This window comes from Sardina pilchardus, chromosome 12 (assembly GCF_963854185.1).
Source record: "Sardina pilchardus chromosome 12, fSarPil1.1, whole genome shotgun sequence".
NCBI classification, from domain to species: Eukaryota; Metazoa; Chordata; class Actinopteri; order Clupeiformes; family Clupeidae; genus Sardina; species Sardina pilchardus.
The window spans coordinates 32062884-32079959 of record NC_085005.1 but is presented as its reverse complement, the minus strand read 5'-3'; the positions used below and the strand labels follow the sequence as shown (position 1 = coordinate 32079959).

The 17076-nt window shown below is 39.9% G+C and overlaps 1 protein-coding gene across 1 annotated transcript in view; it reads right to left on the bottom strand.

The window, feature by feature from the left end:
* LOC134098540 (heme-binding protein 1-like) overlaps positions 1-1547 on the bottom strand; it is a 14017-nt gene extending 12470 nt beyond the window's left edge. The window contains exons 1-2 of the mRNA XM_062551614.1: positions 951-1547; positions 459-553 (exon numbers count right to left, since the gene is read on the bottom strand). Of these exons, the coding sequence (XP_062407598.1) occupies positions 459-553; positions 951-1215 (360 nt within the window). The 5' untranslated portion in view covers positions 1216-1547. The remainder of the gene's footprint in view (positions 1-458; positions 554-950) is intronic.
* Positions 1548-17076: the final 15529 nt, after the last annotated feature.

The window sequence follows — 17076 nt, the reverse complement described above, 5'->3', positions numbered from 1 at the left end:
AATGCTAAACGCACTGTTTATTGATGTCATTGTCTCAAGTCGCTTTGGACGAAAGCATCTGTTTGGAACCATCTTTCTGCCCATAGCCAGGGTGTGCCCCCCCTCCCACCCCACCGAGCATGGGGTGAATCTCTGCACCCCTTGACCCTTGACCCCCCCCCCACACACACACACACACACACATATATTCCATAAATAAGAGCAGGAGTAAGATCATATACGGTACTGGAAAGAAAAAAAAACATAGACCACTGCACATTTTTCTGATGTCATCCAACGGTTGCTCAGTGAGATTCAAATGAGTTGACGGTCAAAATCACAATGAAGAGATCATTTGATCATTTGAATGGACCGTGGACTCAATTGAATGTCCCTCATTAACCGTAGGATGACATCAGAAACGTGTGCAGTGGTCTACACAGTGTATTTTCACGCACGCACGCGAGCGAGATAGCCACCTTGTCATGACGTTTGAGGGCTGTGAAGGGGACTCTCTCGCGCTCCTGGTTGGTGTCCACGTCTGTGGTCATCTGCTGGATCGGTTCGGCCATATCTGCGGGGAGGACCAAGAGAGTCGCATCATTCAACCTGCCTTGGACATGATGACCACAGACTTTTCTGGGTCAGTGATAAGAGACATAAGCTGGAGATTACAGAGTGGCGTGCCGTTTACAAATACATTACCCTGCTGACACGACATAACATTCACCAAAACAAACAAAAGCTCTTCATAGCCAGGTAAATGACAACATAGAGATGAACTCGTGTGGGTTAGTGCAGAGCGGGTTAGTGGTAAGCAGAGCACAGGCATGGTTATTTCAAAATGTTGTAATATTGTAACTAAGTGGCTACTCTTGCGTTAGCATAGATAACACTTCTATTGACTCTTATGCATAAACGACACGACCAGGGCATTTGTGAGTGCTATAGTCTTAAGACAACGGTCATACCTTGGGGTATGTCCACACGGTGTCCTCTCCCGATATGCTGCCAGTAACTCAGCAGCTGATCCGACTCGTCGAAGTCCATGACCTCTCCGCTGTCTCCCGCCGGGCTGCCGCTGAAGTCGAAGTCAGAGTCGAGGTCCTCGTTGAAAGACTCGAGGTCCTCCAGAGTTATAAGCCCCGAATGGTGGGACTGCGAGCCCGCTTCAACGCCTCCATCTCCTCCACCTACTCGACCTCCACCATTCAATCTACAGCCCTCTCCGTCCATAGTGCAAATGGAGCATTAAAGTGTTTTGTTTTTCACGCAAACGACCGAGTCCAGTCCAGACGATACAAAAAAAGTAGCCTAACCGACGACTACAACCCAAAGTGCAACACAGAACAGGCGCGCAAACATCTACAAGGTAACCAGCTAACCAAATACTATGTATGACTGTACAGTCGAACGATTCGTTTCATTCCTAACCTTAAAATAAGTGTATGCACACGTTAAACTGTGTGTTCTTACGAGAGACTTACATTCACGGAGGGCATATTCCAAACAAACAACAACCAAGCGGAGTAGGACGAGCCACGTGACTGAACGATAAGGGGAGGAGTTTAATGTGACAGGAAGACAACGTGGGCTCTCTCCTCCTCGTGATCGAATCGACGTTCCTCCTCCAACCAGTTCTCCCACTGTAAAAGCAACAGTCAACGCCGGTGTGTGTATGCAGGTAGAAGCCCATTGACGAACACATCCTCGTAGCATAGAAAGGCTGAAGACTAGCCCTATTTTATGGGAGTGTCGAATGCTGCAGGGGACCAGTGTTGGGCTTTAAATCTTTATGTTGTAACAGTAATAAGTCTAAGTTTAAATCCACTTTTTTTTTACATTTTGTCATGCAAAACCGTTTCTGTTGAATGGCCCATTTGTTCAGTATTCTCTTAGTAGGCCTGTCATATGATTTCAGAGAATAAGTGTCAGTTATGTAAGATGGAGAGGAGATTCATGGATAGCATTGCATTCAGAAATCACAGCTCTGTTCCCTCAGTCATTCACAGACCTAACAGGGGTACAACTTCTATAGCCTATTATTGCCCTGTTTGTTTTGTATACGTCGACGAGCCCACACATGACACCTCAGGCCAGGGGTGATCAACTTTGTGAGTTCTCAAGTGTTCTAGGGCTATTTGGCAGGTAAAAACCTACCACTGACAGACTTTTACAAGATTTGGGAAAGATTCTTGAAAAGATTGTAGTCTTTTAACTCATGCCCTTCTTTCAAGCTTTAGGCCTACTCAAAAGACTACAATCTTTAAAGAATCTTTCCCAAATCTTGTCAAGGTCTGTCAGTGTAAGGTAGGCTTTAGTTGAATGTCTCAGTATCAGGTTGGCTCAGTAATGATGATTGTGCCCACCTGTGGGTGCGGTCTTGGGTTTATGCGTGGTTAACAAAATGAGGTACAGTAATTCCATGCTCCAAAATTAATCATGTTGCCTTCAACCATGTAGGCCTACCATCTAGGTATATAGTCTCCTTGTATTGTGCATATGCTTTTTCTTGAAACAAGACAGCATTACTGATCGTACACTGCAGGCACAATGAGTATGAACTGATCGACATGTGTTTGTTGGGGGAAGGGTAATGTGTGGTTGATGCAGCGACATGTTAGCAACATCTTCTGAGACGGTTGCTGAAGAGAGATGACAAAAGATTGTGGTTAGGGTGGGGGTGGGGGAGGCAAAGACACTGGTTTGTGTGTGTGTTTGTGCATGTGTGTGTGTGTGTGGGGGGGGGGGGCAAGGACACTCTGGTTTGAGATTACAAAAGTGGTGTGGTGGTGGGGGGGAGGGGAGGGGGGGGGGGTCACCGGAGTTCACTGAAAATGACAGCTGTGACACAATGGTGACAGTTATAAAATAATGTCTAATTATTCAAGTGTGTGATTCCAGAGTATGCCTGACTTGATGTTACACACACAAAGTGTTGTTTTACTAATGGAAGGAAGAATAAGCGTAAACATGTGTATGTGTGTGTGTCCTTTTCCACTGACAGGTACAGTATAGTACACAGACCTGCTCCAACTCTAATGTTGTCTGTGCAACCCTGTACAAGATAAATAAATAATAATTCAGCAAAGCACATCAGGCTTAAATGCACGTAGTGGAAGCATTTATGAAATGAAATGACATGCACAATGCTCTAAGCTATTAATAGATGTGCATCTGACCATTCAGTGCCATCTCACAGTCGGTGTGCTCAGCTGGGCTCATCATGACGAGAAGAGGGACCTTGGATTGGAACATCTGAATCAGGCAGGCATACAATGATCTCATTGTGTTAGATTTGTAGACAGCAAAGACTTCCCCAACGCAATAAGCAACTTGCAAATAGACAGGATCTGCAAAAAAAACGAAGAAACAAAAAAACCCAGCAGGGAGACGCAAGCCACGCGTAGGCACATCCCACATACATATATTCTCCCCCTGAAGAGGGCTGCCTATGCCGCTACGCACGGGTAGCTTCTCCCTGTTTTTAACTTTTCGTTATGAAATAGCCAGATAAATAAAGACCTTTTAAATATATTTTTGAAAGAAGAGATTTCATTTTTCCTATCTCATATAATAGTCTATGTCTGATACGGATGTCCACTGTAGGCAGCATTTACTGATGAACTCACTTGATGAGAAGTGTGGACTGCTCAGGAGCTGCATTATTATAGGCTGTGGAAAAAACAAACAACAAGAGAGGTGGAGGCGACTTCACCACACAACCTGGTCATTTCATACCACAGACTTTATATACACATTCCTCATTACAGAAATATGGTTTAATCAAACCACACTATCATTCTCAATGAAAGGGGCAGTACAGGGCCAAGACCGTTATTAGCACCCTCTGGTGGAGAAAGAGCATTAAAGTATGCTGCAAGTATAGTGGCCATGAGCGCCCCCTTGTGGCAGTATGTATGTGTAAGGACACACTAAAATAGTGTAAAATATGGAAATAGTATTTTTTGATAGAAAAAATATTTACATTTCCCAAAGATTTTTTTAGACATGATTCCTGCATAATATGTTAAGTAGGCAACCTGTGGTAGGCCTGAAATACAGCAAGCCTGACTGTTAAAAAATCAGAACTAGAAAAGCATTCCGAGAGTGCAGACCTCCGACAAGCGAAAACAAAACCGCCTCCTGGATCCAGACGGTGATCCGGATCACTCCCAAGATGTAATGGTCATCATTTCAGACCTTTCTAAAACATGTCATCGATATCCATACATAACTTTTTGAGTTATCTTTCTAACAAACAGACAAACAAACATACAAACAAACAAACAAACCCCGATGAAAACATAACCTCTTTGGCGGAGATAATACATGCCCATTGCATCTTCTCCTCATGGTGGTATAGGCCTTTTCGTTTACCGTTGCTAAGCAACATGATACCACTCAAGACATAGGTTACGTCGCTTGAATGTGAACTCGGAAAATAATTCTAGTATCCTCCAAAGATTCTAGAGCGGAGCTCTCTATGATCGAAGATCCTACCAACCGCTTTAACCCTATGGTCTTTAGTATCCTCTAATCTAAAATGGCAGTAGTTCCATATTAACAAATATATTTGTAAGTTATAAGTTCAGTGTTTGTGCCCTTATATTAGTTACCGAGGAACTATCATTATTAAATCTAAAAACCCATCAGGTTTTGTGACCAAAACATACACCGGAACTCAGTGACGAGCTATCTGCCTGCCACCAAGCCCAAGTCCATTTTTCTCACTCCAAGGCGACCTTATGAAATGGTTGCTCTCTCGCTATGAATCAACGATCTTAGAATCTTTGTGTTAGTTCAATTCAATAAAGTGATTGTCGCGTGATAATTAGCAGTAAAGTCTTGAGTGTTGTGCTGGGATATAGACTCATAGAATGCCTCTCGTCCAATTCAAAATGAATGAATAGACGGGTGCCGACCCAGTCCTTGCACAGTTGGATTCCACTGTATCTAGGGAGTTGCATTCCACTGTATCTAAGCACAGAGGCCCTAACATGCAAGAAAAAAAATGTGAGGAAGCCATCAATTTAGAAGTATAATTGTCAAAGATTTTTACATCTAAAAAACATATATCGAAGATTTAAGCAATATAGCACGAGTGAGGGTCGTAATGGATATTGGAGTGCGGTCAGTAATGGATATTCCCACAGCTCTTGTTGCCTCCGGCCTCATGGCTACGGCCAAACAACACCCGTGGGAATATCCATTACCAACCCCACAATCACGAGTATAAACATACCATGCTGCTGTAAATTGAGTATTAGAGTGTGAGTGTTATGACTGCAGGTCTGTTTTCCTTGGATGAGTACAGGGGCGATTTCTCTTCTTCAGCTGGGACCCACGAAGAGGACATGAAAGCATAAAATGGCAGTAGTTCAACAATGTATAAAAAGTACAGTAGCCTACATAAAATAGAACAGTTGAAAGACATAAAAACACCGACATATAAAAGATTTAACGTTTTGCAAACCAGTGATATCCTTGTCAAATACGCAGAGCAAGTGCACTCTTATGGAGATTCTTAAAGTAGTCTCAGACTATGCGTGCGCACACAGTTCCTTTCAGGGCTAAAGTGCCTATAGCCCAGGGCCGATAGGAGATCTGTAGGACTGAGCCTTATAGGGCCATCCGTTACACTCTGACTATATCCAGTCTGTCTGTTCTGTCACAATGACAGGGGAGGGGACCCGCATCACAGAATCCCTAGTGTGGCTATCACCATAGTCTGGGGAGTCTGCACTTCATTTCTACTGCACAAGAGGCGTGATCAATGGGCATAGTTAAATGACTCTGTACGCTTTTGGATAGTCCTTCAACCAATCAGACCTACGATCCGGGGGCACCTTTTGGATAAGCTTGTTTGTGATTGGACCCAGCAAACATGGACAGGAAGCAGGAGAGATAGATGTGCAGGTTTCCAGCCTGAGCTGCAGGGCGAAATCCAAATCAAAGGCAGATCGGGCAGGGTTTATCCAGTCGACAGAATCCCCCATTTCCCATTTAGATTGGATATGGGCCTGTGTTTGTTTAGTATGGTGGCATCCATTAGAAGTTATTCTTAAAAATGGGCTTCAGAACAGCTGTTTTCAGGGACTTCTGTTTGAACCTTTTGCGTGTGAACATGCCGTGTGCCTTTCTTTTGCTATGTTTGGTCATCTTTGAGATAACTTGACACATTTTTTTTTTTTTTAAATCCATTGTCAGGGCACTGAAAAAAAGTGTTTGCTGGTTGTAACTCCCTCTCAAGCACGGCAAACACAAGTGGTTTCCTTTACTGGTTTACAGTATTAAACACATAAACTCATGTTAGCTTATTAGCCATGAAATAATACATAAAGAAAGTAAAATACAGACAGACAAATTACCTCGTTGGCTGCATGCTACGAAAGGAAATCATCTTGACGTCTTCATATCTTCAATATCTCTTAATTTACTTCTCAACATGTAATACTCTCGTTCGTTTAACTATCACACTTGCCAGCAACACATACGGAGCCTGCATGCTTCTGACTCATGAACTCTCGTTACGGCAGCTCAGTAGAGGTATCAAAATAAAAGCCCCTTTTATATTGCCAGTTAAACCAATGGAAAATTACAAAATAAAATCCAAATAATTGACAACAGTTACACTGGTGTATGTTTGATCTTTAGTGTTTTGGATTAAGTTAAATTGTGACAAAAAAATAAAAATAACTTGGTATAGTTGGTATTTAAATGACCAAATGGTGATAATGGCATAGTTCAACTAAAAGTTTCCAGGTGAAATGAATAATGGGACTGTCCAGAATCAGTGTGTCAACAACTTTCTCAGACGGTTATGCATAGATATTGGAAAGCTAGATACCACATTGCCTGTCGAGTTCTATTGGGTGGAATATGTGAATGCGGCCATATTGTTGGGGGCAAACACATTACATTTGGGCAGCCGTGGTGTACTGGTTAGGGCTTCGGGCTTGTAACCGGAGGGTTGCCGGTTCGATCCCCGACCAGTCCACCACGGCTGAAGTGCCCTTGAGCAAGGCACCTAACCCCTCACTCCTCCCCGAGCGCCGCTGGTTGGGCTCACTGCTCTGGGTTGTGTGATTCACCTCACGGTGTGTTCACTGTGTGCTGTGTGTTCACTAATTCGGTTCAATTGGGTTAAATGCAGAGAACTGAATTTCCCTCACGGGATCAAAAAAGTATATATTCTATTCATTCTATTCTACTGTCTATGGGCTCAATCACAGACACCTCTGATTTCCAGTCAGTCACATGTTTCTCCATTGGCCTCCTGTGATTGTCGCCCCCACAAATATGGCGGCGCTATTTGCATATGTTCTGGAGTCCAATGCAGTATCTAGCTTTCTAATATCTGTGGTTCTACGGGCTGCCATCGACCCCAAAGGCAGAAGAATAACTAGAAATGCAATTCCAAGGAATTACCAGTGCATGAAAATGCAAAAAAAGATAGATAATGTAGATATGGTTACTAAGGTGTAGCTAGGGTAAACATGGTGGTTGCATCGTTTACAGAGAGTTGATAGTGTGAAGGTAGACAGTTTAAAGCTGAAACATTCCAGTTCTAACTTAACTAATGATTTCTATTCATGTTAAAATGTTGATTAGCTAACTTAGCTAATGATTTCTAGCAGTTGTGCTAAAATGCTAATTATGTTAGCAATGCTAACTTTACTAACAATGCTAACCAGGTTGATTAGCTAACTTAACCGATGATTTCTAGCAGTAATGCTAAAAATGCTAACTATGCTAACAATGCTAGATTTGCTAACAATGCTAACCAGGTTGATTAGCTAACTTAGTTGATGATTTTTTGCAGTTATGCTAAAAATGCTAGCTATGCTAACAAAGCTAACCATGCTAACTAGATAACTTGCTAGTGAGGACTTTTATTTTGAAACATTTGTTGCTAGGGTATCCATGGTGGCCACTATCAGGAAACAAGAAGTTACTGCAGTATAATCATGTTGGTTGCTATGGAAACGGTCATAAACACTTAATTTTAATGGTTGCTATGTTGGTTGCTAGGTACATGGAGGTTTCATGTAGTTGACTGGAGGCATAGTTGATGATAACTGACAGTTGGAATGGTTGAACAGTTCAATAGTTGAGTAGTTTCAATGGTCAAATGATTTAATAGTGTATTATTGCAGTGAGGACTTTTATTTTGAAACAGTTGTGGACAGAGGAAACAGTTAACAGGATCTGTAGTCTTAATGAGATTGTATGCTTAAAGCCTGAGACAGAAGGTGCCTCTCATATAGCGTTTACGCGTCCTCTCTCGCTCCTCACTGATCTACATAAAGAATGATGGAGCGGCAACAATGGGATAGTCTAGCCCTTCTTCTATCTTTCTTTATGTAGATCATTGAGGATCGAGGAGCGAGGGAGGACATATAAACGCTGCTTGAGAGGGACCCACAGTAAATACTTTAAAAGTTGTATGTAGATAGTCTAATTAATGTTGATAGACAGAATGTTTAATGGATGTTGATAGGCAGATTGTTTAATAGATATTGATTGACAGTTTAATGGTGGATGAGTGAATGGTCTGAAGAAGATGAATGGATAGAAGGTTGGATGGAATGTGCCTTATATTCTTGTTAAGAGAGACACTGATACAGCTCTCTGAGAGTAGTTGACACAGGTGTAATCAATTTAACTGGCTAGTCTTAAGAGAGCCAGAGTGTACTCTTAAAGCCTGAGACAGAGTAAATAATTAAAAAGTTGAATGTAGATAGTCTAATTAATGTTGATAGACAGAGAGTTTAATGGATGTTGATAGACAGATTGTTTAATAGATGTTGATAGACAGTTTAATGGGTGGATGAGTGAATGGTCTGAAGAAGATGAATGGATAGAATGTTGGATGGAATGTGCCTTATATTCTTGTAGAATGGAGAGACACAGCTCTCTACTGAGAGTAGTGGATACAGATACAGGTGTAATCAATTTAACTGGCTAGTCTTAAGAGAGCCAGCCTGAGACAGAGTAGATTGTTTAAAAGTTGAATGTAGAACGTCTAATTGATGTTGATAGGCAGACTGTTTAGAATGGGTGGATGAGTGAATGGTTTGAAGAAGATGAATGGATATAAAGTTGGATGGAATTAGGAGGACTTATTTTGATACTGTTGTGCACAGAGGATACAGGGGAACAGAATATGTAGTCTTCAGAAAGATTGCCTGAGAGAAACTGACAGTTGGTGCCCAGGTGGCTGGCCAGCTGGAGTAAGATTCTAATTGCTGCCGTGATGTCATAATGAGCAATGTTAAGTCTATGGGGGAAATTGTAATAGTTTTTAACTAATAGTTTAAAAAGTATAAAAGTTACAAAGTTGAAAAGTCATAGCACACATGTCCTAAGTAAGACCTACGTAACGCAGTTTGAATGAAGTTTCTACGTTAAACGGTTCTAGCTGATTTGCGTGCGTTAGAAGAAGAATAATAACTAGAAATGCAATTCCAAGGAATTACCAGTGCATGAAAATGCAAAAATAGATAGATAATGTAGATATGGTTACTAAGGTGTAGCTAGGGTAAACATGGTGGTTGCATAGTTTACAGAGAGTTGATAGTGTGAAGGTAGACGTTTTAAAGATGAAACGTTCCAGTTCTAACTTAAGTAATGATTTCTATTCATGTTAAAATGTTGATTAGCTAACTTAGCTAATGATTTCTAGCAGTTACGCTAAAAATGCTTATTATGCTAGCAATGCAAACTTTACTAACAATGCTAACCAGGTTGATTAGCTAACTTAACCGATGATTTCTAGCAGTAATGCTAAAAATGCTAACTATGCTAACAATGCTAAATTTGCTAACAATGCTAACCATGCTAACTAGCTAACTTAGTTGATGATTTTTTGCAGTTATACTAAAAATGTTAACTATGCTAACAATGCTAACCATGCTAACTAGCTAACTTGCTAGTGAGGACTTTTATTTTGAAACATTTGTTGCTAGGGTATCCATGGTGGCCACTATCAGGAAACAAGAAGTTACTGCAGTATAATCATGTTGGTTGCTATGGAAACGGTCATAAACACTTAATTTTAATGGTTGCTATGTTGGTTGCTAGGTACAAGGAGGTTTCATGTAGTTGACTGGAGGCATAGTGGATGATAACTGACAGTTGGAATGGTTGAACAGTTCAATAGTTGAGTAGTTTCAATGGTTAAATGATTTAATAGTGCATTATTACAGTGAGGACCTTTATTTTGAAACAGTTGTGGACAGAGGACGTAGTGAAACAGGATCTGTAGTCTTAATGAGATTGTATGTTTAAAGCCTAAGACAGAAGGTGCCTCTCATATAGCGTTTACGCGTCCTCTCTCGCTCCTCACTGATCTACATAAAGAATGATGGAGCGGCAACAATGGGATAGTCTAGCCCTTCTTCTATCTTTCTTTATGTAGATCATTGAGGATCGAGGAGCGAGGGAGGACATATAAACGCTGCTTGAGAGGGACCCACAGTAAATACTTTAAAAGTTGTATGTAGATAGTCTAATTAATGTTGATAGACAGAATGTTTAATGGATGTTGATAGGCAGATTGTTTAATAGATATTGATTGACAGTTTAATGGGTGGATGAGTGAATGGTCTGAAGAAGATGAATGGATAGAAGGTTGGATGGAATGTGCCTTATATTCTTGTTAAGAGAGACACTGATACAGCTCTCTGAGAGTAGTTGACACAGGTGTAATCAATTTAACTGGCTAGTCTTAAGAGAGCCAGAGTAGCCTACTCTTAAAGCCTGAGACAGAGTAAATAATTTAAAAGTTGAATGTAGATAGTCTAATTAATGTTGATAGACAGAGAGTTTAATGGATGTTGATAGACAGATTGTTTAATAGATGTTGATAGACAGTTTAATGGGTGGATGAGTGAATGGTCTGAAGAAGATGAATGGATAGAATGTTGGATGGAATGTGCCTTATATTCTTGTAGAATGGAGAGACACAGCTCTCTACTGAGAGTAGTGGATACAGATACAGGTGTAATCAATTTAACTGGCTAGTCAGCCTGAGACAGAGTAGATTGTTTAAAAGTTGAATGTAGAGCGTCTAATTGATGTTGATAGGCAGACTGTTTAGAATGGGTGGATGAGTGAATGGTTTGAAGAAGATGAATGGATATAAAGTTGAATGGAATTAGGAGGACTTATTTTGATACTGTTGTGCGCAGAGGATACAGGGGAACAGAACAGAAGTCTTCAGAGAGATTGTAAAGCCTGAGAGAAACTGACAGTTGGTGCCCAGATGGCTGACCAGCTGGGGTAACATTCTAATTGCTGCCGTGATGTCATAATGAGCCATGTTAAGTCTATGGGGGAAATTGTAATAGTTTTTAACTAATAGTTTAAAAAGTATAAAAGTTACAAAGATGAAAAATACAAAGCCCACATCGCGTAAGTAAGACCTACGCGTCAAAATTTGAATGGAGTTTCTACGTTAAGCGGTTGAAGCTGAATTGCGTGCGTTAGAAGAAGAACTAGAAATGCAATTCCAAGGAATTACCAGTGCATGAAAATGCAAAAATAGATAGATAATGTAGATATGGTACCAAGGTGTAGCTAGGGTAAACATGGTGGTTGCATAGTTTACAGAGAGTTGATAGTGTGAAGGTAGACAGTTTAAAGATGAAACATTCCAGTTCTAACTTAACTAATGCTTTCTATTCATGTTAAAATGTTGATTAGCTAACTTAGCTAATGATTTCTAGCAGTTATGCTAAAAATGCTTATTATGCTAGCAATGCTAACTTTACTAACAATGCTAACCAGGTTGATTAGCTAACTTAACCGATGATTTCTAGCAGTAATGTTAAAAATGCTAACTATGCTAACAATGCTAAATTTGCTAACAATGCTAACCAGGTTGATTAGCTAACTTAGTTGATGATTTTTTGCAGTTATGCTAAAAATGCTAACTATGCTAACAATGCTAACTATGCTAACCATGCTAACTAGCTAACTTGCTAGTGAGGACTTTTATTTTGAAACATTTGTTGCTAGGGTATCCATGGTGGCCACTATCAGGAAACAATAAGTTACTGCAGTATAATCATGTTGGTTGCTATGGAAACGGTCATAAACACTTAATTTTAATGGTTGCTATGTTGGTTGCTAGGTACATGGAGGTTTCATGTAGTTGACTGGAGGCATAGTGGATGATAACTGACAGTTGGAATGGTTGAACAGTTCAATAGTTGAGTAGTTTCAGTGGTATTATTGCAGTGAGGACCTTTATTTTGAAACAGTTGTGGACAGAGGAAGTAGTGAAACAGGATCTGTAGTCTTAATGAGATTGTATGCTTAAAGCCTGAGACAGAAGGTGCCCCTCATATAGCGTTTATGCGTCCTCTCTCGCTCCTCACTGATCTACATAAAGAATGATGGAGCGGCAACAATGGGATAGTCTAGCCCTTCTTCTATCTTTCTTTATGTAGATCATTGAGGATCGAGGAGCGAGGGAGGACATATAAACGCTGCTTGAGAGGGACCCACAGTAAATACTTTAAAAGTTGTATGTAGATAGTCTAATTAATGTTGATAGACAGAATGTTTAATGGATGTTGATAGGCAGATTGTTTAATAGATATTGATTGACAGTTTAATGGGTGGATGAGTGAATGGTCTGAAGAAGATGAATGGATAGAAGGTTGGATGGAATGTGCCTTATATTCTTGTTAAGAGAGACACTGATACAGCTCTCTGAGAGTAGTTGATACAGGTGTAATCAATTTAACTGGCTAGTCTTAAGAGAGACAGAGTGTAGCCTACTCTTAAAGCCTGAGACAGAGTAAATAATTTAAAAGTTGAATGTAGATAGTCTAATTAATGTTGATAGACAGAGAGTTTAATGGATGTTGATAGACAGATTGTTTAATAGATGTTGATAGACAGTTTAATGGGTGGATGAGTGAATGGTCTGAAGAAGATGAATGGATAGAATGTTGGATGGAATGTGCCTTATATTCTTGTAGAATGGAGAGACACAGCTCTCTACTGAGAGTAGTGGATACAGATACAGGTGTAATCAATTTAACTGGCTAGTCTTAAGAGAGCCAGCCTGAGACAGAGTAGATTGTTTAAAAGTTGAATGTAGAGCGTCTTATTGATGTTGATAGGCAGACTGTTTAGAATGGGTGGATGAGTGAATGGTTTGAAGAAGATGAATGGATATAAAGTTGGATGGAATTAGGAGGACTTATTTTGATACTGTTGTGCGCAGAGGATACAGGGGAACATAATATGTAGTCTTCAGAGAGATTGTATGGTAGAGAAACTGACAGTTGGTGCCCAGGTGGCCGGCCACCTGGCCTAAGATTCTAATTGCTGCCGTGATGTCACAATGAGCAATGTTAAGTCTATGGGGAAATAGCTCAATGTTAAATCTATGGGGAAATCGTTTTTTAATTCATAGTTTAAAAAGTATGAAAGTTACAAAGTTGAAAAATACAAAGCACACATGGCATAAGCGAGACCTACGCAACAAAGTTTGAATGAAGTTTCTACGTTAAACGGTTCAAGCTGAATTGCGTGCGTTAGAAGAAGATTAATAACTAGAAATGCAATTCCAAGGAATTACCAGTGCATGAAATGCAAAAATAGATAGATAATGTAGATATGGTTACTAAGGTGTAGCTAGGGTAAACATGGTGGTTGCATAGTTTACAGAGAGTTGATAGTGTGAAGGTAGACAGTTTAAAGCTGAAACATTCCCAGTTCTAACTTAACTAATGATTACTATTCATGTTAAAATGTTAACTATGGCAACAATGATAACCAGGTAGATTGGTTAACTTAGCTACTGATTTCATGCAGTAATGGTAAAAATGTTAACTATGCTAACTATGCTCACAGTGCTAACCAGGTTGATTAGCTAACTTAGCTAATGATTTCTAGCAGTTATGCTAACTATGCTAGCAATGCTAACTATGGTAACAATGCTAACTTAAACTAACAATGCTAACCAGGTTGATTAGCTAACTTAACTGATGATTTCTAGCAATAATGTTAAAAATGCTAACTATGCTAACAATGCTAAAATTGCTAACAATGCTAACCAGGTTGATTAGCTAACTTAGTTGATGTTTTTTGCAGTTATGCTAAAAATGCTAACTATGTTAACTATGCTAACCATGCTAACTAGCTAACTTGCTAGTGAGGACTTTTATTTTGAAACATTTGTTGCTAGGGTATCCATGGTGGCCACTATCAGGAAACAAGAAGTTACTGCAGTATAATCATGTTGGTTGCTATGGAAACGGTCATAAACGCTTAATTTTAATGGTTGATATGTTGGTTGCTAGGTACATGGAGTTTCCGTGTAGTTGACTGGAGGCATAGTTGATAACTGACAGTTGGAATGGTTGAACAGTTAAATAGTTGAGTAGTTACAATGGTTAAAGGATTTAATAGTGTATTATTGCAGTGAGGACCTTTATTTTGAAACAGTTGTGGATAGAGGAAGTAGTGAAACAGGATCTGTAGTCTTAATGAGATTGTATGCTTAAAGCCTGAGACAGAAGGTGCCTCTCATATAGTGTTTACGCGGCCTCTCTCGCTCCTCGATCCTCACTGATCTTTCTTAATGTAGATCATTGAGGAGCGAGGAGCGAGGGAGGGCATATAAACGCTGCTTGAGAGGCACCCACAGTAAATACTTTAAAAGTTGTATGTAGATAGTCTAATTAATGTTGATAGACAGAATGTTTAATGGATGTTGATAGGCAGATTGTTTAATAGATATTGATTGACAGTTTAATGGGTGGATGAGTGAATGGTCTGAAGAAGATGAATGGATAGAAGGTTGGATGGAATGTGCCTTATATTCTTGTTAAGAGAGACACTGATACAGCTCTCTGAGAGTAGTTGATACAGGTGTAATCAATTTAACTGGCTAGTCTTAAGAGAGCCAGAGTGCTTAAAGCCTGAGACAGAGTAGATTTTTAAAAAGTTGAATGTAGATCGTCTAATTAATGTTGATAGACAGAGAGTTTAATGGATGTTGATAAACAGTTTAATGGGTGGATGAGTGAATGGTCTGAAGAAGATGAATGGACAGAAAGTTTGATGGAATGTGCCATATATTCTTGTAGAATGGAGAGACACAGCTCTCTACTGAGAGAGTAGCGGATACAGATACAGGTGTAATCAATTTAACTGGCTAGTCTTAAGAGAGCCAGGCCTGAGACAGAGTAGATTGTTTCAAAGTTGAATGTAGATTGTCTAATTGATGTTGATAGGCAGACTGTTTAGAATGGGTGGATGAGTGAATGGTTTGAAGAAGATGAGTGGATAGAAAGTTGGATGGAATTAGGAAGACTTATGTTGATACCGTTGATACAGGGGAACAGAAAATGTAGTCTCAAGAGAGCCAGTTTAAAGCCTGAGAGAGAGAGAGAGAGAGAGAGAGAGAGAGAGAGAGAGCTGCTGCACCTGGACTGGCCACCTGGCGTAACATTCTAATTGCTGCCGTGATGTCATAATGAGCAATGTTAAGTCTATGGGGAAATGTTTAATAGTTTTTAATTTACAGTTTAAAAAGTATAAAAGTTACAAAGTTGAAAAATACATTGCACAGGTCTCCTAAGTAAGACCTACGTAGCAAAGTTTGAATCAAGTTTCTACGTTAAACGGTTCAAGCTGAATTGCGAGCGTTAGAAGAAGTTGGATTAATAACTAGAAAAGCATTTCCTGAAGGAAATACCAGTGCATGGAAAGTTATTGCTAGGATTATAATAGGGTACTTAAAGTGATTACTAAGATGTTGCTAGGCTAAATAAAGTGGTTACTATTCTATAAAAAGTGGTTACTAGGTTGGTTGCTAGGGAAATCAAGTTGGTTGCTAGGGAAATCACGTGGGTTGCTATGGTGGTTGCCAGGGTGTCATTATGGAAGTGGTTGCTAGGTTGTTACTAAGTAATTTTAGTGGTTGCTTTGCTATAAAAAGTGTTATTTTAAATATAGTTTGATAAAGTTATTGAAATTGGGAGAAACAGAGAGAGTGATAGAGAAAGTGAGAGGAAGTGAAGAAAAAGAAGAAAGAAAGTGGGGATGACAAGTGAGCTATCCAGTTCAATGGAGAGACACACAGAGAAGAAGTTCCATTGAAGTTGCTGAAGTCAGTGAGAGAACACTGGCAAAGTTGATTCCATTCTATTTCTTTAAAAGCTAATTATGATGTCACAAAGCCAATGTTAAGTCTATGGCAAATTTAAGTTTAGTTTTTATTCAATATTTCAAAAAGTAAAAGTCGTAGAAATATGAAAAGTAATAGGCCGAAACTTTGATGCAAGAGCTACGTGACAAAGTTTGAACCAAGTTCCTACGATAAGCGGTTAGAGTCAAATTAGGGCCTGGAAGAATAATAATAAAAATAAAAATAATAAAAAGAAAAAGCCTAGGAATAACAATACAGTGCATTTCCATGCACTGTAATAATAAGAAACCTAGGGAGAACAGTACAGTGCATTTTCATGCACTGTAATAAGAAGAAAAGGAAGAACAGTACAGTGCATTTTCATGCACTGTAATAAGAAGAAGAAGCCTAGGAAGAACAGTACAGTGCATTTTCATGCACTGTAATAACTAGGGTTTGTGTTACAGAGCCAGTCTCAGTCCACGGGAGGTCAGATTTCAATGACCAACTGGCCCCATCCATCCTAGATTGTCTTTCGAAAGTATAGGAAGTAACGTTTAGGAATCAGCAAACAAAGGAAAGTTCTCCGCGCTTCTGCAGTTGTGCGACAATCTGGTGCAACCAGAATCTCTGATCAATATGATTGGCAAGGCAGGATCAATGATTTCAAAGTTAGTGCCCGTCGCAGTGCTAGTGTTGGAAACATGGGGGTATTATAAGAACTGGAGAAAGTGAACAAGTCCCGCCCCCATTTATTTCAATGGGAATGCTAGGCTAGTGAAAAGTGCCAAAATTGAATGATTTTTTCAGGCTTCAACATGGCGTTTCAAGGGGCTTGTTTCCGGTGCCGTTTAACTTAGCCAATTAAGTGCCAGGTTACTGATTGACGTAAGGTACAGAAGGAGAGCTCGTGCCCACACTAAGCTTGTGCATGAGCTGAG